Raw genomic sequence first — 22,950 nt, forward strand, 5'->3', positions numbered from 1 at the left:
GCTATCTCCCACCACTGCCCAGCCATCTCTGTGGCTTTGCCAGACCAAATTAGTTTCTACCTTGAACTTGGGAGCCTCCATGTCGTCTCCATCAGAAAGGAAATCAACACTATTAAACGGCAAGGTCTTGTTCATTGTCATTGTTGGTGATTTAGTGCCCTGCCTAGAGCAGACCATTAGCTGCCTGTGATGGGTGTGTTGCCCTTGGCTTGCCAAGAGAGGACCTAGCCTAGGACAGCGGCGAGCAGAGTGGCTTCGCCAGCAGAACCCAGCAGCTTTTCCCTGTGGTGTGTGTGGTGCGTTTGCTGTTCAGCCTTTGGGGGTGGAGGTGAGAAAAGCCTGCAGGAAGCCAGGGTCCATCCTTACACCCCAGTCCAGCTCTCATGTCAGCGGCATTTACTTTCAGGTTGATACTGAGTGGTGAGAAGCACAGTTTTGTTAAGAACCGAGGTTCTGGTCTCCACTCAGCTGTGTGACCTTGAGAATGTCACCTCCCCTCACTGTAGCTCACTTCCAACAGTTGTACCATGGAGAGCTTGCACTAAATGATTTCTAAGGTGTTTTCTGGTGAGGACATGTATTTGTTTTTTGGTTTTTGTGGGGGTTTTTTTTTAGAGAGAGAGGACGAGAAAGAAAGAAAGAGAGAGAGAAACATCGATGTGGGAGTGAAACATTGATCAGTTGGCTCCTGCATGAGCCTCGACCAGGGATTAAACCCACAACCTGTGTATGTGCCCTGACCAGGAATGGAACCGGCAACCTTTCGATGTATAGGACGATGAGCCACCCTGCCAGGGCGCCCAGATGTAATATTTTAAGACCTTGTATTTTTTATGGTGTTCTGCCGTCTTGAATTCTGCTCTTTCTTAGCACGCCCCCATTATACCACAGGTTTCAGTCTTTCTGTTTGGTCATGTGCTTTGTCTCTTGATGAAACCACAGTCTTCCTGAGAGGGTGGACCTGTCTTACCTATAGGTGCGTCACCCAGAGTCCAACACAGTGCCCAGTACTTGTATATTTAGTGAACAATACGACCTCCCTTTTTTCCTGCACTTAGTTATCTGTTGATTGATTGTAGATGTGCAGTGAAATTCCCCAGAAGACAGGTAATTTGTCTAAATTCATAAGCCAGTCATGCATAAGTTCTCAGAATCGGATCACTTCTCTGTGCCATCTCTAACACCTCTTAGGTATATAAAACTTCTTTGAGCCCTGGCCAGTTTGGTCAGTGGTTAGAGAGTCGGCCTGTGGACCAAAGGGTCACAGGTTCCATTCCTGGTCAAGGGCATCTACCTTGTCTGCAGGTTCCCCAGCCCTGGTAGTCAACCAATTGATGTGTCTCTCTCGTGTCCTTGTTTCTCTTTCTCTCTCTCCTTCCACTCTCTCTAGAAATCAATGAAAAACATATTTTCCGGTGATGATTGAAAAAATAACAATAGCCTTAACTGGTTTGGCTCAGTGGATAGAGCGTCGGCCTGAGGACTGAAGGGTCCCAGGGTCGATTCCGGTCAAGGGCATGTACCTTGGTTGCGGGCACATTCCCAGTAGTGGGTGTGCAGGAGGCAGCTGATCGATGTTTCTCTCTCATCAATGTTTCTAACTCTCTATCCCTCTCCCTTCTTCTCTGTAAAAAATCAATAAAATATATTTTTTTTAAAAAAATAACAATAGTAAACTTCTTTTAATCCCCTCTCTTCTCCTAGTATCTTCACTCCCAGAAAAACAACCCTGCACTTTGGGGTCAGACTCGAATCTCAGCTCCATCATTTCATTACGTAGCTGTGCAAAGCTGGGCTGTTACATTGCATCTCTGGGCCTCGGGTTTCTTACCTGTTAGGGCAGTGGTAGGCAAACTGGTCCCTTGAGTGTGGCTCTTCCACAAAATACCACTTGCGGGCGCGCACATACAGTGCGATTGAAACTTTGTGGCCCATGCCACGGGGCCAAAGAGCCGCATGTGGCTCGAGAGCCGCGGTTTGCTGACCACTGTGTTAGGGGAATAAGTATACTAACCTTCAAGGTTGATCACAGAATTAAGTGGCCTCCAGCACGGTGCCTGGCAGGGACTAAGTTGATGTTAGGTGAGAACCCCTCACTCTGGGCCCTGACCCACAAGGCCCCAGTCTGCCAGCGTCAGCCTCGTCTGCCCCCCATCCTCTCCTTGGTCTGTGTCAGTCCCACTGGCCTTTAGTTCCTTGAGAGGTTTGGGTGTGTTTTTTTTCCTCCTGATACTAAGCAATTCTCCAGTCCTCTGAGGACACCAAGTGGGTGTCCTATAATTCATTTCAGCTCGGACGCTGCTGCCTGGAATTTGTACAGGCAACACAGGCTTAAGGGCTCAATCCCACAAGACTTCCAGGTTACCCACAGTTCTGTTCTACTTGGCTGTAAAGTTGGGGGTTTCCCCAGCATCCCTCCTCAGGTAGGTGATTTGCTAGACCAACTCATAGAACTGGGGAAAGCACTTTTACTTGCTGTTAGTGGTTTCTTTATCTTTATAAAGGATACAACGCAGGGACCAAATGGAAGAGATACATAATAGTAGGTATAGGGGTGAGTGGATGTGTGGAGCTTTCGTACCCTCTGTGAGCCCCCCACCCTCCCAGAACCTTCATGTGTTCACGACAGGGGCCCTCCGAGCCCCGTTGTTTAGTTGTCTCAGTTGTTTAGATGAAACCTGCAGACAGGTTGGCCAGTGCTGATGAACTCAGTCTCCAGCCCCTCCAGCTTCTCATCCAGGCTTGGCTTTCCTGGCCACCTAGTTGTTTAGATGAAACCTGCAGACAGGGTGGCCAGTGCTGATGAACTCAGTCTCCAGCCCCTCCCCCCTCTCACCTGGGGTGAACGCTCCAGCTTCTCATCCAGGCTTGGCTTTCCTGGCCACCAGCCCCATCTGAAGCTGCCTGGACTCCTGCCCAGAGCTGCCTCGTTAGGACAGAAGGTGCTCTTACACGTCAGAAAATTCAGTGACTTTAAGAACTCTGCACTAGGGACAAATACTGAACGTCTTCCTGTGACACCATGGGCCTTGTCCTCCTCTCGCTTCCCACTGTAAGGTTAGCACACGCTGTTCCCCCTGCCCTGACACTCTTCCCGTCTTCTGTCAGATCTCAGTTTATACTCACGTCCTCAGACCGCCTCCTTGGCGGGCCCCCCTTTCCTGGACCCTGCTGTCACGCTGGACCTCTCCCTCCCAGCCCTTTCAGGGTCACATCCCACACCTGTGAATGCCACTGTCACTGACCTCGCCCTGTGTCATGGGCTGAATCACGTCCCCCAAGTTCATCGATTGAAGTCTAAACCCCAACACCTCAGAATGCTTAATTGGCAATGGGGTCTTTAGAAAGATTAAGATAAATTGAGGTCATTAGGATGGGCCCTTGGCTGATATGACGGGTGGACTTGGAAGAAGCGGAGGTTAGGACACAGATAGAGACAGACATGGGGGAAGACGGTATCTACAAGCCGAGGAGAGGCCTCAGCAGAAGCAACCCAGCCAGCACCTTGATCTCAGACTCGTCAGAACGGGAAGATGTATTTCTGATGTTTCGGGGCCTCTCACACCAGCATCTACAAGCTGAGGAGAGGCCTCAGCAGAAGCAACCCAGCCAGCCAGCACCTTGATCTCAGACTCGTCAGAACAGGAAGATGTATTTCTGATGTTTCGGGGCCTCTCACACCCCCACCCCCACCCCAGTCTGTGATACTTGTTACAGCAGCCCTAGCCGCCTAATTTTTATGAGGCCACAAGCTCCACCCAGGGCAGTGACCACCTCAGGGTTCATTCCTCATTGCATCCCTGCAGCCCAACATGGAGCTTGGCTCTCATCTATATTCAGTGCCTGCGCTGAGTGGAGGATGACAGGGAGTCTTGAAGAATGGAAGTTTCATGGACCCCGCGCTGAGTAGTCCCAGGCCAATAATTCTTTATCCCTTAGCATCTCTGGTTTGAACTTCCTCCCTGCCCTTCCTCATTGGATGAGTACTACCATGTCCCTAATCTGCCCAGCGACCAGACTTAAGAGTATAAAGAGACTTTGTGATTAAGCTTTCTGACTCCTCAGCCATGCAGGGGTCTCCCTGGTCACCTCCACCTTCTAGGCTGTGTTTCAGAGAATGCAGTTTGTTCAGCGTCTGGCCTCTGCATAAGCAGAGCATCGATGCGCAATAATGGTGTGATCTAAGAAATGCTATAAGGAAGGAAAGTGAAGCAATGGCTACACAAAACCCAGAAATGCTTGGCACTGATGGTTATACTCAACGTTGACCCTTAGTTTACAGTTTACAGCATTGCATGTCACTCTTCAAACAACCTTCTCATGAAAATAGGGTGTATTTTTGTCATCATCTGTTTTAAAGAAAGAAAAGCTAGAGCTCCAAACTCCAGTCGTGTCGGCCTACACGGCATGGGTAGCGACTGGGAAGTGGGAACGTGAATGTGGACCTTGGAATCTTGCACACGTGTGCTGTGTCTACGACCCCCAGTAGGAGGATTAGACCATTGCTCCGGGGCGCTGCTATTACAGGTTCAAAGGGGTGTCTGTGATCGAAGTCACTGAAAGATGCCAACAAGTTGTGTTTTTTAAGAAGAGGCAGATCCGAGAAGTCCCGGGAGGAAGGTTGGGGCTAGATACAGGCCAGCTCTGTGCCCCAGCGGAGGTGTCCTCCGGGAGGTGATGGCAGCCACCTGGCCCAGAAGTCCTGTGGTAGGAGCAACTTTGGAAGAGAGCCTTGCGGCTGCTTCCGCCCACATTCCTTTTTCCTTTTTCCTGTTTCCAAAGACAAAGAGCAGGCCAGCTGCGCACCCCAGTGGAGGTGTCCTCCAGCAGGTGACAGCAGCCGCCTGGCCCAGAAGTTGCGTGGTCGCAGCAACTTTGGAAGAGCCTTGCGGCTGCCTCCGCCCGCATTCCTTTTTCCTTTTTCCTGTTTCCAAAGACAAAGATCACGGGGGAAGAAAGGGAAAAATCCTTGTTTGAGATTGAGCGGGAGTTTTTATGCCATCAATTAAGTTAACGTGGGCCCACTCGGGGCTGACTTGGGGGGGTGACAGGTGGCAGGGGACCTGTTCATACGTCTTGGCAGATGGAATCATTATCTGGGCTCGGATTGCAGTCTTTTCTGAGCCTCAGGCCTCCCTTTCCTGTTCTCCCTGGACGCCCTGGGTGGGACGTGTTCTCAGCGCAGTGCCCTGGGATTACCTGAAGGGAATTAGACTCAGAGGACCCGGTGGGAGCAAGGGCTCTGCAGTGTCCTGGGCCCCTGCCTATAGCCCAGGTGGAGTGCAGGCAGGGACAGATACATCGAATACTCAGATACGTTGGAACCAGCCTTTCTACCAGCCTCTCGTGTCCTTCGGAGCCTGGCCCACAGTGGTACCCACCTTCCCCTGGGGAGAGAAATGCGATTGCAGATTATTCCTGACCTTGAGTGTCAGGGTGAAAACAGGGGCTTTTGCAACAGAGAGAGCTGAACACAAGCTCCAGCTCAGTGGTTCCCAGCCACCTGTCCTTGACAGAGGCCTGTCCCTCCCTCACCTATTCTCCTTCCGAAAGATGGAGGTAAGCAGGGTGCCCACCTCGTGGGGGTGGTAGCAGGCCCTCTGAGACAGTGCCTGAGAGCATGCATCCCCGTGCCAGGGCGGAGTGCTCACAAAGAGAGGGCTGGGCTGGGAAAACCAGGCTCCTGTCCCAGGACCAGAGCGTGCACACACACACAGTCCAAGTGAGGAAGCACGTGTGTGCGGACGGTCCGTGAGGAGGACGGTGAGAAAACTCGTCATTGGCCTCAGTGAAGAGATCTCAGTCCTTTTGGAAGGAGCTCTCAGGTCATTAAATCTCCTCCTCTGCCCCTAGCAGAATGCCCTCCCACAGCCTGCCTGCTGGTGACCTCCACTCCCCAGGTCCCGACCCCGCTGTGTGTCAGAATTTATGGGGATTCCTTGGCAATAAAAGAATCCCCAGGCCTGACCCTGGGAGGATCTGCTTCAGTTTGGGGCGCTGCCTTGAAGACGGCGTCCAAACCATTTGAGAAGCTCCCCATAGAGATCATGAAATCCAGGAGGTGGGGCTTGGGTCTGTTCCCTTTGCTGCTGTGTCTCCAGCAGTTGGCACTGAGCCTGGTGCACGATAGGGCCTCGATGAACACCTGCTGATATGTGCAGCCTCTTCCAGAACAATCCCAGCGCTTAGAAGCTTCCCCAGAAAGGCGGCTCATTTCTGTGTCGGTGAACTCTAACGGTGACTTAAGATCTGGCTCATAATAAGCCCAAATTTATCTTCCTTTCATCTTCACTCAATCGACCTAATTCCGCCTTCGTGAGTGTCGTGGGTTCTAATTCCTCTCCGAAGGGAAAGAATTGACCCTCAGCTATGGAGGTCGGTAAGGATGGGTATTTATCTCCAGATGAAATCCGGGCTGGCTGAGCAATGGATGCACTTACCTCATCAAGTAACTGAAACCCAGGAAACAAAACCATGGGCGAAGGGACCTGCTTAGCCAGGGCGCCTGGATTCCATCTCAAGGGCATGCCGTGTGAACTTGGGGCCCACAAACCTGGTTACGAGTCCCAGGTCTGAAACAGCTGCCTTTACCCCTCTGCAGAGGAGGGACGGAGGGACTAACGTTGACCCGGGATTGCATCCACTGTAAAACTAGGTGAGAATCATCCTCAAGTCCAAGGGGAGAAGAAGCCACGTGGGAGACGCTCACATGTGGGAGGGACGCGAGCAGCAGTGGCGGGGTCCAGCGCTTCGCTGATGGTGTGTGTTCCTAAACCCCTGCTCCCCTCCCGGGGCGTCCCCTGTTGAAGGGGGGCAGCTCCAGAATAATTACTAAGACCTTCACAGCTCCTAGGAACTTCCGTGACCCCAGAGGACATTCGTTGGAGCTGTGAGAAGTGCAAGTTCAGGAACAGTCTCTTTCAACCCACTCAGGGCTTTGGAAATTTACCCTTTTGTGTTGCATCTTCTCCGGAGATGTTTTATTATCCGGCACCCACTAGCCTGGGGCGCCAGGGGAGCGATTCTTTCAGGATGTTTAGTAAATGGCCATGTGATACTACAAGGTTTCCTTATTATAGCCGCCCTGCACTCAGACATGCGTTGAATGATACCGTTAAAGCTTTTCTGTGTTAAAGCAGCTGATTACAATAAACATGAGGTTGGAAGGGCATCGTTGCTTTCGTTGCTGATGGTCAGGACAGCCCCTGGGTATAACACTTTAATACCCACCTGCTGGTGTAAGCACAGCTGATTTGATGGGCAGTCGTGATTGGCAGTCTCTTTCTCTGCACCCGGGACCTGGGGATGGGAGAAAGGAGACAGCTCTGGAAGCATCCGATCGGGGCTACAACTACCTGCTCCTGGTGTTTAACTGGACAGGTTACCTAGGGTGCATCCACCGCCACCCCATTTCGACAGCTCCACCAGTTCAATGGGTTGGGATGGTGACTTTTAGATGATATTTATTTTTCATTAAACAGTCCATTCATCTGTCTATCCATCCATCCATCTATTATCCATCCATCCACACTGTACTGGGTCCCAAGGGCATTAAGCTTTTTAACCAAGGAATAAAATCATCAACTTTCCCTTGGAAAGTATTTCTCCAGCTGGGTAAGCTGAGTGGAGTGGCAAGGAGCTCCCCCGAGGGAAAGGCAGCCAAGTACGAACCTCCTGAGGTAACCTAGGAAAGAGAGATGGGGAAGGCATGGGAGAGCGAGGGAGGAGGTGATGAAGATAGTAGGTGAAATCTGTAGGATTTGTTCCTGGTGAGGATGTGGAGATGGAGGAGAGCGTGGTGTCAAGGTGGACTACCGGTTCCCAGCTTCGGTGACAAGATCGACCTGGATGCTGCCAACCACACAATAAGCAGGGTCACCGTTATTTAGGGGGAGAAGGTTATGGGTTTGGTTTTGGTCGGTGTGAGTTGAAGGTCACTGTGAAACAGCCTAGTGATGATGGTGAGCGGATAGTTGGATTTAAGAGTGAGAAGGTCTGGAAAGTAGCCTGAGCTTGGGATGGAGATGGGTGATTACCTCCCTCTGAGGGGTGTTTGAAGCCACTGGGGTAGCTCCCATCATCCAGGGATCTAGGGATAAAATGTAGAGCAGGAAGAGGGGGCCAGAGCCAGGAGTTGAGGAGTATGGGCATTGAAGGGAGGTCCCCTGGAAGAAGTAAAGCAATGCCCAGAGGCAGGAAAGCAAGCAAGAAAGCTGGCATCACAGAAGCTAAGGGCCTCAGGAAGGTCCGAGGGAGGTGGGGGAGCAGCTCCAGCAGGGGTGTTGGGGATAATGTGGCCACATTTTGCAGATTCGGTCTGTGCGGTGTCACAGAAGAGAGAGCTCGCCCACTCGGCTCTCGCAGAGCCAAGCACTGGACATTGAGCATCGAGGTGGAGAAGTGTTGGTTATGTGATTGATGGATGGCGTCACCCAGGAGAACGGGAAGCTAAGGCTCAAAGGCCAGAACTCCCCAGGGCATGTAGGTTACAGATTCTACAGGGCAAAACCACAAGACGTCAAGAGTTAGGGGCTTGCGCCCTAACCGGTTTGGCTCAGTGGATAGAGCGTCAGCCAGCAGACTGATGCATCCCAGGTTCAATTCTGGTCAAGGGCATGTACCTTGGTTTTGGGCACCTCCCCAGTAGGGGGTGTGCAGGAGGCAGCTGATTGCAGTTTCTCTCCCATCGATGTTACTATCTATCCCTCTCCCTTCCTCTCTGTAAAAACAAACAAACAAACAAACAAACAAATCATGCATGGAGCTGATTTGTCAGAGGTGAGGTGAGGGTAAAGAATCATTTCTTCAGGTCTTGAGGACAGTTTGGAGGTCTGTTCCCATGTCCCTGTGTCTAGTCCCATGGGAAGGGAGCCAGGGGGTCGTTCCACCTTGGGGCTCAGGAGCTGAAACATAACTTAGGCCTTAGATCGGGATGTGATCTTTAGCCTGCCGGAGTTTTGGACTATGTGACCATGTGGCCAACGTATGTCTGAGTGCAGGATGGCTATGATAAGGAAAACCTATAGCTTCACCCTACCATTTACTAAGCATCCTGTCTTCTGCTGCCTCGGGAGTTGCTGATTGTCTGGGGAAGGGGGGAGGCTAGATCTTGGGGTGGATGGGGGGGGGAGGGAAAGAGGGATGATTTCTAGAGCTAGGATTGAAAACTAAATTTAACCTGTCATAAGGACTCCCCATTTCACTTGAATGGGAAGACATTAGAACAATGACTAACAAAGAAGAGAAAGGCCTTTAGTGGGACGTCTACTGTGAGCCAGGCACCGCATATGTTATCTCTTTTGATCCCTGCCATCTGTAGTGGGGGGCAGGAGATAATTTCTGTTCTTGCCTCTATAATAAGGACATTGAGGCTCAAGGAGGTGATACCTTGGTCAAGCCATACAGAACTGGGGCCAGGACCCTCTTTGCCTGGATTAAACACCCTTTTTCTGATGGACGATGCTGCCTTCCTTCTACCTGGCCGGTGAATGCGCAGCCTGCCCTTTCCACTCCTCGTGTGCCACATGGAAGCGTCACCAATCCCTCCTCCTGGGCCTCACCTCCGACCAGCAGGAGCCCTGCCTGGAGCCAGAGCTGAGGGAGGAGGAGGAGGAGGAGGAGGGGAGTCCCCAGCCTGGAGCCATCCGTCTGCTGGCTGGTGACACGACACCAGGGCCCGGCAGAATAGCAAGCTTGTTCGCTCTTGTCTGGCTGTTAGTGGTGATGTATGAATAAGCAAAGAAGACAGCTTCATTTTCATAAGTTAACTTGTGCCTGGAGGAAGGAATACGGGGAGCAGTGCACTTCATCATCACCGCAGGGCCGCACGGAGAACAATGACAGAGCCTTTCCTGTTAGTCACGGTGCTTTGTTGTAATGACTCCTGAGAAGACGAGATGATGGTGAGGATGCTGAGAGGCAGAGGGAGGGAGGCGGCTCACAGGAACCCGGGTCCTCTCCCCAGGAGGAACCCCTGGGAGGCTGCCTCTAGGTGGCTGTCAGGCCCAGGGTGAGGTGTAGACACGGACCTCTGCAGACCGGGGTGTGGATGCCACGTGGCTGATGAGCTGGGATGTGGCGGAGCTGTGAGAGAGGACCTGTCCCATCTGGCGGGGGACTGAGGGACTCTGCCTAGACAGGAGTTGTGAGGCAGCACCGTTATCAGAAAAGTTTTAAGGGAAACTTGGGAGTTAGGAAGTCTGTGTGAAGGGGAAGGGCAGGGGGGCCGGCAGTGTGGGACGGCAGGTGGTACATGACTGCGGCCAAGATGTGGAACGGGAATCGCCCACCTTCCCCCACAGAGTCAGTCACCAGGCCCTCCCCTCCTCTGGCCTGTCCGTGTCTCTGTCACCGCAGGTACTGCACAGCTTCATAATAGTTCATCTGTCTCCTCTTCCAGCTGCCTGTAGAGCAAGGGCTATATTTTGTTTGTCTGGATTCCTTAGTGTTTTGTGCCGTGTCTGACACACAGCAAACTCTCAATCGATAGTCAACTGAACCAACGTCAAGGTAGAGTAGGGATCATGTCAGCTAAGGGAGGGAGGAGACGGCTGAGACTGCCCAAGCCTGAAGCCAAGCAGACGGGGCGGTATATAGAGCCGGGAATTCTGGGTGTGATGATAAGAGTAAAGGCCTACTGAACATTTGACTACTTTCTAGGCATTGTCAGTGGTGATGTGTGTGTCCATTCTGAGCACATGGCACCTTCATCATGCCCCCCCAAAATTGTAGCATCAACCCAGGGACATCAGGAATTATGAGCCCGCTCCCCAGGGACCCCACATTGCCTGTGTCACAGCCTCTGGGCTCTCTGATGAGGGCGCAGCTTGAGGACTGGGCGCCCAGCTCTCTGCGCTTGAGGGCGCTGTGCCCTTCAGATCTGAGTGTTCTGCACCGGCATCCCGGGCTTGTTGCGTGTGGAATGGAGAGCTCTCGGCTTCCTGAATCGGTGCTGTGTTGTTTCGGGGGGATCCTACAAGTTTTGAATATGATCATGCGGAATGACAAAGTGGGTGATAGTATTTTCCCTGCCTCTAATTTATGTATTTGTGCTGGGGTGTTGATTTAGATAGGAGCTCAATAAATTGATCAAATAAATTACAGCAAACCCACACAGCGTCGTTTGAGGGAGCTGTCACCACACTGAGGAGGCTCTATATCACCCAGTGCCGTGTTCCCGGGGAGCCGCTGCTCTCCTACCAGCAGGGGGCTTCCGTGCGGTCAGGAAGGTCTTCATTCCTCGGGTCGGCCAACAGCGTAAGGATGTTAATTCCAGAAGGCAGTAGTTAGCTATAGAAGACAGTGGTTATTAGTCATGAGACCTTTAGCACCTTATTTAGACTTTCTAAGCCTCGTTTCTCTTTGTATAAGATGTGGATTTATGCCCTGGCCAGTTTGGCTCACTGGATAGAACGTCTGCCTACAGACTGAAGGGTCCCGGGTTCAATTCTGGTCAAAGTCACATACTTCAGTTGCAGGCTCGATCCTCAGCCCTTATTGAGCCTTTTCAGGGGGACAACCAACCCATATGTCTCTCTCACATCATTGTTTCTCTGTCTCTCTCCCTCCCTTCCTTGTCTCTCACTGTCTCTAAAAAATCAATGGAAAAATATCCTCAGGTGAGGATAAACAACAACAACAAAAGATGTGGATTTATAACTTCCATTATAAACCTTGGGTGTCAGGCAAATAGAGAAGTCTATGCCGGTTCCATCACTCGCTGTGCAAACCTCAGCCCTATGTGAGCCTCAGTTTCCTAGTCTGTAAAATGGTATTGATTCTAAGAAAACACCTTGGCGTGCACGATTAGGTTGTCCAATGGAAGGCAGTTGGGTCTGATGCCTGACTAACCCTCCTTACAAGGCTCAGGGATTTGCTCTGGGGACAGAGAAGCAGTTGTTCCTGCATAAAACACTCCTGAGTTGATGTCACATTGGCATGAGGCTGGTGGACAGTGAGAGTAAAATCACGGCGAGAGGTGGCCAGGAGCTGGCTCTTCTCTGTAGGTCCTGTCTCATTAAACAAGGCTCGCTTCTTTCTCTGACGTGAGGAAATGATCTCTACTCATGCCCAGGCCAGCGAATTAGTATATAATGGGAAACATTAGGACCGGAACACTGGAAGCATAGTATGTCGATAACTATGTGTTGCAAGAGGTAAGGGAGGGAGGGATGGATGGATGGATGGATGGATGGATGGATGGATGGATGGTCTGGGATTCTGGCTTTTTTGCATATTAACTGTGTGGCCTTGGGCAACTTAACTAGCAACTCTGGGCAGCCTCCATTTTTCCTCCATAAAATGGGGATACGAAAAATAGATGGGCTGCCTACGTGTGAGAATTAAACAGGTTAACACAAGTCAAGCACTTAGGTCAGAGCCTGGCAGCCGATAAAAACTCCGAATAATGAAAGCTCCTGCCACGATTTGCCGTTACTCTGCCTCCTGTTCCGCACTCGCTGACCCACTGCTCGGCCTCTTTGAAGACCTTTGCATTCTCTGTCCCTCACAGGCCAGCAGGTCCTGGGCTTGGTGGAGAACCAGAGCGACTGGTACCTGGGGAACCTGTGGAAGAATCACCGCCCTTGGCCCGCCCTTGGAAGGGGCTACAATACAGGTAGGTCATGAGGGGCGGAGAGGGCGGGTTACAAAGGGCAATATGAGGACTCGTGCTCCCTCCGTGGGGAGAGGAGGTGAGCCACAGCACAGGTGAGGCCACCTGGTGGCCTGGGAGCCTTCCAGCCCTCTCTCGGTGCTGCCCCTACAGGCCAAGTAGCAGTGGGACCATGGTGTCTGCGGGAGTCTCACCACAAAGCCCCTGACCTTCAGGGCAGACCCTGGGTCTCTATGAGTGTGACCTGTGCGTGCCTTGGCTCTGTTACTATAGACTAGAGATCACTCCGCAGTGACAAGCCCAGCGTCTCAGTTTCTTTACACAACAGAAACCTATCTTCCTCGCTCACATGCCATGTCCATGTTAGGTGGGTGGGACCGGTGCCACCGTCAGCATTCGGGGTTCCCCTGGATGGGGACTAACTGGCACAGGGAGCGAAGTAGCAGGTGACCCATTGGCTCTGAAGGCATCTGGTCCGATGTGACGTGCTTTCTGCTAATATGTCATTGGCTACAGCATGTCAATGCCCACCTTCACAGGGTGTAACCTGGCCACGTGCCCGGAGGAGGAAAGGCAGAAATGTTAGGTAATTGGTGCTCAGGAATGCCACAGCCATTAAACACCATGTGTCTGAAATCAAGTCCATTCGTCTCCCCTGTTGCTAGTCCCCAACTTGTGTCTCCTTTTTTCTTTCTATCTGTTAATAGTAGCATTCATGCTCATTCATTCTTTGTTCACCTCTGTCTGTTGAATGCTTCCTGTGCACTAGGCCCAGTGCTGCGGGGGCCAGACACAGCCTGGGACCTCATGGAGCATGTAATCCAGGAAGCCAGGGCAGCCCCTCCCCTTAGGCTCAGGTCCTGCCAGTGTCTGTCTTTAAAACACTCTGGATCCTTCTGCCTTCTTTCCTCCGTCCTCTTTGCCGCAGCTTTGGGCCCCTGTTCTCAGAGGATGTAGAACCAGGACCTGTGCCAGGACTAGAACTTGGAGCTCAGGGAGCAGTCGGGTGGGGCGGGCCAGCTGGAGCCTGGCCTCTAAAACCAGCTGTCCTGGGTGGGGACCAGTGTCCTCGGGGGATGGCGCCACCTGGAGGTGATGGGTGAAACTGTCCTGCAGTTCACTCTGGGAGCCCAGGGTCCAACTCTAGAGAGGTCAAACACAGGATCCCAGAGGCCAAAGGAAAAAGGAGGAGAATCAAGCTTCCAGAGGTGAGAGTTCAGAGATGGGGTCAGAGTCGGGGTCAAAGCTGGACTAGGGCGAGGAAAGAAAGGTCCAGCATCGATGTCCTGAGCAGCAGAGGTGGCAGGTAGGGAGCCCTGTTTGAAGGCCATCCTTCCACATGGGACGTCCCTTTGCTGACATTTGCCACAGTAACCACGCACGCCCCCTGTCTCATTTTCCCCTAACACCTACCAGGCGTTAGTTATAGCCTGAAGAGGTTACAAGTGAAGAATTTTCACCACCTGCCCCTTCGTCTACCTCCTGGAGGCCCCCCTGGCTGTGCCGGGCATTAACCCTTGAGTTGCAGGATGGTGGGGAATTCTGGGGAGTCCCTGAGAGGAGCGGAGGTGGGAGGGGACCCACGGGGCTCAGAGCAGCGGCTCTCTGTAGCCAGTGTGGGAGTATTGCAGTACTTTGTTAATGGTGAGGGCAGGGCCCTGCATACCAGCTGGGCCCTGGCCGGGCACGGTGCCAGGTGCTTCGTAGGTGTTAATCTCATTTGATCCGCACACTAACCCCAGGAGGCAGGTGCTATTCTTATCTCTATTTTATAAGCTGCAAACAAACGCTTAGACAGTTGACACATAAGTAAGGGGCCTGCAGTGTTAACGACGAGCTAAAACGTCCCAGCGTGAGTTGTGTGGTTTCGGGATCAAGAATCCTTTTAGAAAATGCAGAATCCTCCACTCTGCCCTTAAAGGGTCTCGCCGGGGCTTGGCAAGGAACCTGCCCTGGAAGAAGCATCCAGGAAGTTTCCGGAGCAGAAGGTCCAGATCTGCTCTGTCTTGCCTTCCAGCCAGTCCTCCCAGGGCCTCTCTGCTCAGTGCACGAAGCCGGACCTTTTAGGAACCACAGTGGGCAAGTTGCCAAACTCCCGTTTCTCTTTTTGAGGGTGAGGCTCTGACCTGGACGTTATCAAACTGTCAGAGGTCCGAGCCTCCTCCTGGACACTTGTGCCCCTTTTCTGAATCAGAGCACCTGTTCATAACATCAGCTTTCAGGCCCTCACCCAGAGATAGTGGATCTGAATCTGAAGCGATGAGGCCAGGCAGCTGTTATGTTAAACACACCCCCTCCCTGGCTCTGATGCATGCGAACGTTTGAGAACCTCGTGCAGGCTTTTATTGCCGTTTGCACATCAAGCTCAAATTGGACTGGAGTTCAACTGAAAAGCCCCATGAATGACGATTCGGCCAAAGGGTCCCCATTCTGGACGTCGGTAGGAGATTTATTGCGCCTGAAGCACAGGCATTATATTTATCTCTGGTGAGTTGTCTCTGATTTAGGCCAATCTTTGCATCATTTTATTTGACCCCATTTTAGTTCTCTGCTCAGGGTCATGCACAAAAATAACGAAAATGCCTTGTTTATCCCGTGGCCATGTCCCATTTTTTGTAACATGCTTTGAACGCCTCTTTTACAGTCCTGGGATAAAATACATAGATTACCTATATGATTACACTGTTTACATATATAATTTTCCAAAAATCAATCTAGTGCCCTGACTGTAATATAAAGAAGAAATGAAAGGAAATTAATCTATATATATAAAAGGCTAATATGCAAAGTGTCCCCCTCGGGAGTTCAACCAGGAGACCGGGAGCTCGATCGCTTGCTATGATGTGCGCTGACCACCAGGGGGCGGCACGGAACCAAGGAAGGCCCCAGCCAGCAGCCAGAAGGCTCCAATCAACCCAAATCGCTGGCCAGGCATAAGGACCCTACCCGTGCACTAATTTCATGCACCGGGCCTCTAGTTTACTATAAAATAATATTGACTTCAGTGTGTAATTGCTCAGGCTTGGCAACTGTAGGAGACCTAGTGAGGTGGTCAGAGGCTACCATGCTGGTGTTCGGGACAGACAACATTAAATATTTTTTTACAACAATCCATATCCATATTCTTTCATAAAAGGATAAATAGTCAAGAAATGCAGTGATGTGCAGGAGCTGTGGTTTGTGAGAGCCCATTTTTAAATTCTCAGGAAATGTGAGATCTGGTTATTAAGCATAGCGACTATTAAAAGTCAAATTATATAAACTTACCAGTAAATGATTTTTAAAAAAAGGTAATAAATACTCAACACTCATTACTTCCTAGTCATATTCCTATTATCTGTGCTTTTAAGGTTATTACATCTGCTGTATCTGTATGGTGGGAATACTGTGGAATGATGAGCTACTGCACATCTCTCCCAGCTCCGTTCAGTGACATTGCATTAGTAGCTTGAAATTTGCCAGTGTGGGAGTATTTACACCATGGAAATTGGCAGACACTACAAATCAGGGCTTTTCTTTCTTTCTTTTCAGAAATCTAATTGTTAAACTTTTACCAGCATACCACTGAAATATAGTAATATATGAGATTGCCTCCCCCCATCACTTTCCCCAAACTTAAATACTGTAGCAGTTTGCAGTATATTCTTGACTTTCCTCTTTTCACATATGTAATTATCTATTTCTCTCTATATATGCATCTCCTTTTTCATTGTCACATGTGCTTTTTACTTCAAAACAAAATGTTGGGTATCTCTCTACATTGGTACATAAAGTTGTATTTTCTTTCTTTTTAAGGACTGTGCATAGTTTTTCCATTTGCTGAATGTACCATAATTTCTTTTATTTCCTATTAATCGGTGTTTTAGTTTCTAGGTTTTCCCCCTACCTATTATAAACCACACCACACATAAACATCCTTTATATTCATATTTGTTGGCTTATGCAAGTATTTATACACAATGGAGCCTAAGAAGTGGTATTGATCTAACAAATATTATAGATATTAAAATTTTTCATAGGCTAGAAAATAGCAAATGTGTCATGGGTCAGGTAGATAAAATTTTTAAGCAATATTTATTTATTAAATACTAATTACATTTAATTAATTACATTTTGATTAAAATTTAATATTTATTTAAAATAACTATATTTTAAAAAGTAAACCACTTCTAAACTAAACGGGGTTGTGTGGATATGTGTGTGTGTTATGTGTTTGTTTTCTGTACTGGAAATAGTCTAAATTGCAAAGGACAGCCTCCAGAACCATGAGAAAATGATTTCTGTTGCTTGCACTCACCCAGTCTGTGTCCTTTTATTACTGAACCACCTAACGCAGAAACCTCACTTCAGCTTTTGTTGATGCAGACAGATGCTCTCTGACTAAAAGGGCCAGCCAGGCCTCGGAAGCCATGAAGCCCGGGCCAGGGCCCGGGGGAAGCAGAGCCCTTTCCTTGCGATGGATGGGCCACTCTCCGTGGCTCTCACACTTCAGCACGGGGACTCAATGACTCGCATGGCTACCGTGGGCACAAGGGAAAGCCATTTCCTGAGAATGTCGCTGCCCCCCTCTGCTGACCTGTGCAAGGTCAGGGATTCGGTCCACTCTGGCCTTAGCATAGCAAGAGCTAAGGAGCTAAGGAGCGTGACCCAGCCATCCCGATACCTGTGCGGCTGGTTCCGTCTGCAGTAAAAGGGAAAGAAGAGGGGAGATGATCCTAAATCTTCCTGCCAACAAGAACATAATCTGGCCTTCATCCAGTGCACGGATGCTTTGAAGACTCGTGTACGATGAGAAGAGGCATCTGGCTTCGGGAGGTCTCTCAAGGTCACGGTGCCCATCTCTGAGGTGTGACTTGTGCATTCATGTGCATTAGCTCACGTAATCCCCACTTTACAGAGAAGCCCATGGAGGTGCAGAGGAGCCCATGGAGGTGCAGAGAGGCTAATTGGTGTCAGGAGTTAGCAGAGCCAGTAAATGACAGAGCCCAGTCCCTTCTTGGGGCCTCAGTGCTTGAGGTTGGGAGCGAGGCTGCTGAGACCTGCCCAGGGGGATCTGTCCAGCCCCCCCCCACACACACACACACACAGGACTAGACAGCTGTGCACCATCTTATAACCTGGTGCCACCCATGTATTGTGTTCATATCACCAACTCATATTCACTGGGCATTTACTCTATGCCAAGCCCTATGCTAAGTGCTTTTCATGCTTTTATCTCTAAGTGCCACTTACAATTTATTTTTTTTTCAAGTACGGTGGACACTCAGTATTATTTTATTATATTAGTTTCAGGTATACAGAACAGTGGTTAGACATTTATATAATTTACCAAGTGATCCCGCTGATAAGTCCGGTACCCACCTGGCACTATACCCCAAAACAAATACCATATGATTTCATGTATATATGGAATCTAAAGAACAAATAAGTGAGCAAACAAAACAGAAACAGACCCATAGATACAGAGAACAAACTGAGGGTTGACAGATTTTGGGGGTGGGGGGTGATGAGATTGAGGCACAGAGGGTGGCAGAGAAGGGCAGGCAGAGGGCCTGGGCACAGCAGAGGCCTTCCCGAAGCATTAGTCTCCGTAAATGGGGGCGGGGATGCAGGGTGAAAGCAGCGTGGAAGGCTGAGCTCTGCGTACCTCAGTGGATGTTGATGCGATGCATGTGTTTCCTTGGAGTGTGTGAATGAGTGAAAGATGAAAAGATGCATACTGTGCCCTGACTGGCGTGGCTCAGTGGTTAGAGTGCTGGCCTGTGTACCAAAGTCCCCGGTGCCATTCCGGTCAAGGGTACATACCTTGATTTTTCAATCCCAGGCCCCAGTCGCAGCGTGTACAGGAGGCACCCAATCAATGTGTCTCTCTCGTGTATGTTTCTCTTTCCCCTCTCTCCCCCCCCTCTTTCCCCTCTCTCTCTCTCCTCTCTCTTTCTTTCTCTCCCCCCCCCCTTGCCCCCCACCTCCCACCACTTTCTACTCTCTCTGAAAAAAATCAATGGAAAACATCCTCAGGTGAGGATTAAGAAAAGGTGCCCTTCCGTGTGGGCTCTCTCTGTTTAAGTGGAAATTGCGAGAAGCTCCTTGCCCTTTCTGCGGTCCATTAGCTCAGCGCTCGGTCAGGCTCCAGCGCGCGTTCAACTGGTCCGAATTGCTCGGCCAGCCAAGCCACCTCGCCCTTCTTGGTAAGCAAATGAGACATCATCTCGCGCAGTGAAGCATCCAGCCAGACAGGGAGGGAGAGGCAGGCTTGTTATTCATAAACCATTAAATGCTCCACGCCAGCGAGCTGGTCAGCAGACCTGACTTCCATGGGGGGAGGAGTTACTTCTCAGCACCTGATGGAAAGTCCTCGGGGCTCCGGGCCCCCAGGCAGGCTGGGGCGTCCTCTATGCTTGCACAGACAGCTGGCTTTTCCATGCATTGTAATCTGCTCTGTCTTGCTCAGTGGTGATTTAAGACCAAAGTCTTGGACTCTTTGTATTTTTCCCCTGAACAACTGCAGAAAACGCCTTGTTCTTACTGGACGAGACAGCGGGAGAGTCGCTAATAACTAAGCGCGTTGACTGCAGTGGCCTCGGCGTGGCCAGACGTCCTTGTTCGGTGCCTGTGATCTCCCACTTTCTGATGGACTGACTGCCTGGGAAAGGCTGTCTTGTCTCCGAGCTGGTCCTGAGAGACATTCATCTCCTGGTGGGATTCCTGGGGCTGGGAAGGAGAGCAAACCCCCAAGCCTTGCTCCTGCCTTAGGTTTGTCTCGTCACCTGCTGTCTAAAGGGAGCAAAATCTCTTACCCCTAGGATTTAATGATGATCTGAGAATGTGTCCAAATCTGTCAAATGGCAATAGTGAGTTTGGCCCCAGACAACAGCCTGGGGTGCTTGGGCTTCAAATTGCTCTTGTGTGTTTCTTTAAGACGAAGCAAGCGGACTTGGGGGCTCAGTGCCGTCGGCTCCTGAGGACCGCCATGCAGAGGTACCGCAACTTGGTGGCTCGGACGGGAATTTATTCTTTCCCAGTTCTGGAGGCTGGAAGTCCACAGTCCAGGTGTTGCCAGACGGTGCTCCATCTGACGTCTCTGAGCCCTGACCCTTCCTGGCCTCTCCCAGCTGCTGGTGGCCCCAGGTGGCCCCTCACTGTGGTCGCATCCCTGCAGCAACCGCCTCCAGCGACACAAGGCCTTCCTCCCTCTGCGTCTGTTCCTGTCTCTTCTCCTCTTCTTACAAGGACCCCACCCTCCTGTAGTATAGCTCATCCTCACGTGATTGCATCTGCAAGAACTCTATTTCCAAATAAGGTCCCATTCACAGGTATTGGGAGCAGGATTCGAACGGATCTTTTTTGTGGTACCCAGCTCAGCCCACACCTGCACCGTTCCTCAACTCGTGATTTGCAAAGCATCTCTGGTTAAGGGGAACTGTTTGTAGAATCTTCTCAGGGCCGCACAGTTGGCTGGGAATTATCCCCCTCGTTTGGTAAATGAGCCTAGAAAGAGGAAGAAAAGCCGGGGTGCATTTAAACATATTGATCAGAGAGAAGTGGGGAGTTGGAGGAAGAAGACAAATAAAGCCAGGGGAAGGTGGGGATCTCATATCCTGAGCTTTGCTCTCTTTCTGAGCCTCATTGTCCTCAGGGTGGGGTATGAATTCACTAACCTCTGAGGTTTCTTCCTGCTTAATATTCTTTGATCCCATAAAAAACTAGCCAAGTGGGCATCAAGCACCCTGCACCCAGAAAGTCCAGCAGCGTTGAGCAGTGGGCTTCTGCCCCATAAACACATAAAGAACTCCCACCAACCGGCAAGAGAAACCAGCAGAAAAATGAGCAAAAGACGTGGACAGACCCTTCCTAAAAGAGGGCGGCTAACATCTGCAGGGGTGCTGAGCTCCATTCATCATTAAAGATGCAAATGCTAACCCATAATGTGATACCACTGCATACCTACCAGAAGGTCTAAAATGCAAAAAGGTAGGCAATGCCGGGTACTCGTGGGAGCGTGGGCTAATTGGAACTCACACAATACCAGTGGGGGTGTATGTAGGAAGAACCACTCTACACTGGCTGCTGGAGCTGGACGTGTGTACTCCCTGTGGCCCAGACATCCACGCCTAGGTGTGCGCCCAACAGAGGGGCCTACAGATGACACCAGAAGCCATGATCCAGTGTGGTTATAATCAGCTGTCCATCAGCAATGTCATGGGTAACTAGGGTAAGATACAGTCATGTTATAGGTTATTACTATCCAACATCAAGTGAAAAAGTTTACATCTCCATGCAATCATGTGAATGGATTTCCCAGACATGGTGTTGAGCCAAAAGGCCATTCGATTTATGAAAAATGTAGAAACTGATGAAACTGTGGTGTAAGAGTTCGGGATAATAGCAGGATAGTGGGTGCAGGTGTGACTCTGAGGGGACCTAAATTAAAAGTCTGCCTACAGAAGCACAAAAACAAAAGTGCTCTGTAGACCTTGGTTAGAAAGTGTTTGCCAAACCCTTTATGTGCTCAGCTCTGTCACAGTCTTGGCCAAGTACATCCTGTGCAGTGAAAGAAGAGGAAGGGCCAAGTTTTGTTCTCTTAAAGGACCACTCCCCACGACATGAGATCTCACCCCCACCCTCCTTTTGAACCAACCCTGCCTTCCCAGAGCACTCCCAGACTCCTGAGAGCAGGAACCACTGTGCTTTCCATCTCTGCATCTCTGGTGCCTGGCACCTAGCAGTCCCATGATACATATTGAATGAATGAGTGAGTGAGTGAATGAATGAATGAATGAATGAATGAATGAGGGAGTGAATAACCACCAGCTTTTTATAAGGTTTGAGCAGCCCTTTGTACTCCATCCATCCTCACTTTCAACAATTCCAGGATTGTCCGGAAAGGCTTCAGATGGAAGGATTTCTGGTTGCTCTCTCTGCTAAAGAGCTTTGGGAAGGGAAAAAAAAAAATTAAAAAGCAAAAAAGTAGAGCGTTTCATTTATGTGATCAAAAGTGATTCCCAAATGAAATCAGCAGGGGATTTTTAAATTAAGTGCTTTTTAATAAACTCGCCTTCTATTGGGTCATGCATGAGAAGAGAACTGTCAAACTTCAAAGCAGAAGGAAGTCGCAATCATGAGGGTCATTCGCATAAACATTTGTGGGATGAGAGCCCGCGTGTCCCCCAGGGCCTCCTGGACAGCAGCCCGCTCAGTGCCCACCTCAGGTTGCTCCAGTTCAGACCGGCAGAGCCACAGGAGGCGCTCAAGGACTAATAAACAGTTCTTCATTTTCATGGATCAGCCCTTGCAGTGCGGGGGGGAGAACTGAGAGAAAATGCCGACAACGCCAGGGAGGACCTGGAATGAAGGGAGAGGCAGTGTCCGACCAGATTCCTGGAGGACAGAGGGCTCGTGCACGCTGATACAGCCGACTGTTTAACCGCCATCTCCTAAACTTCGTTAACTTCGTTAACCCTGCTCCCCACAAGGCCTCTCAGCATCCTGCAGCATGCCCTGTACCACACGTGAGGGGCGCCTAGGTGAGGGATAAAGGGTTCATCGGAAACCTGAGCTGAACCGATTCGAACGAGGCTCATGGCCACTTTGGACCTCAGCTTCTTCTGAATTGAGGAAGAGCGGGGTCTGAATGGACCAAGGCCATTCTAGCCAAGCTGCTTGGGAAGGGAGGGAGGGAGGGAGGGAGGGAGCAGAAACTCCCCTGAAACAGGCTTTCATAATGGAAGCTTCAGGTGTTCCCTTGGCTGAAAGCTTTAAGGGGTCCTTCTTGCTGGCACGAGGCGGTAGGACACGTGCTGAGAAATTAGTTGCCGGGCTCAGGGGCAGACAGAAGAGGCGCTCTGCCTGCAGGAGGGAATGTTGGCAAAGTTACTATGAAACAGTGGCTGACTTAAGTCTTTTTTGGCTCCGGCCGGTCACCTGGGCTCACCTCTACCAGCTCGGGCCCCCCCCTCGCCCCCCCCATGGGTGCAGGTTCAACCTCACACAGGACTGCCCTGCCCTTCCTGGCCTTTTATGCTGTTCTCCCCGCCAGGTTTTTGCAAGGCCATCTGGTTATGGCCTGTGGTCTTCTAAAGTCCTTTAAACCTTTATTTTTTGTTCTCTGGGAGCTACCTGACTTGCTTGGGCTCTAAGCTGCTGATTCAACTAGGTTTTGCCATCTACACTAATAAAAGAGAAACATAGTAATTAGCGTACAACCGCTACCCTTCCCATTGGCTAATCAGCATATCCTTATGCAAATTAACTGTCAGCCAAGATGGCGGCTGGCAGCCATGCACTGAAGCGAGCAGGGAGGCTTGCTTGCTCCAGTGACGGCAGACTCCAACGTTCCC

The 22,950-nt window shown here is 50.5% G+C and overlaps 1 protein-coding gene across 1 annotated transcript in view; it reads left to right on the plus strand.

The window, feature by feature from the left end:
* LARGE (like-glycosyltransferase) overlaps window positions 1-22,950 on the plus strand; it is a 457,548-nt gene that overhangs the window by 354,890 nt on the left and 79,708 nt on the right. The window contains exon 7 of the mRNA XM_014532296.1: window positions 12,512-12,620. Coding sequence (XP_014387782.1) covers window positions 12,512-12,620 — 109 coding nt within the window. The remainder of the gene's footprint in view (window positions 1-12,511; window positions 12,621-22,950) is intronic.

This window comes from Myotis brandtii, unplaced genomic scaffold (genome assembly GCF_000412655.1).
Source record: "Myotis brandtii unplaced genomic scaffold, ASM41265v1 scaffold876, whole genome shotgun sequence".
Lineage (NCBI taxonomy): Eukaryota > Metazoa > Chordata > Mammalia > Chiroptera > Vespertilionidae > Myotis > Myotis brandtii.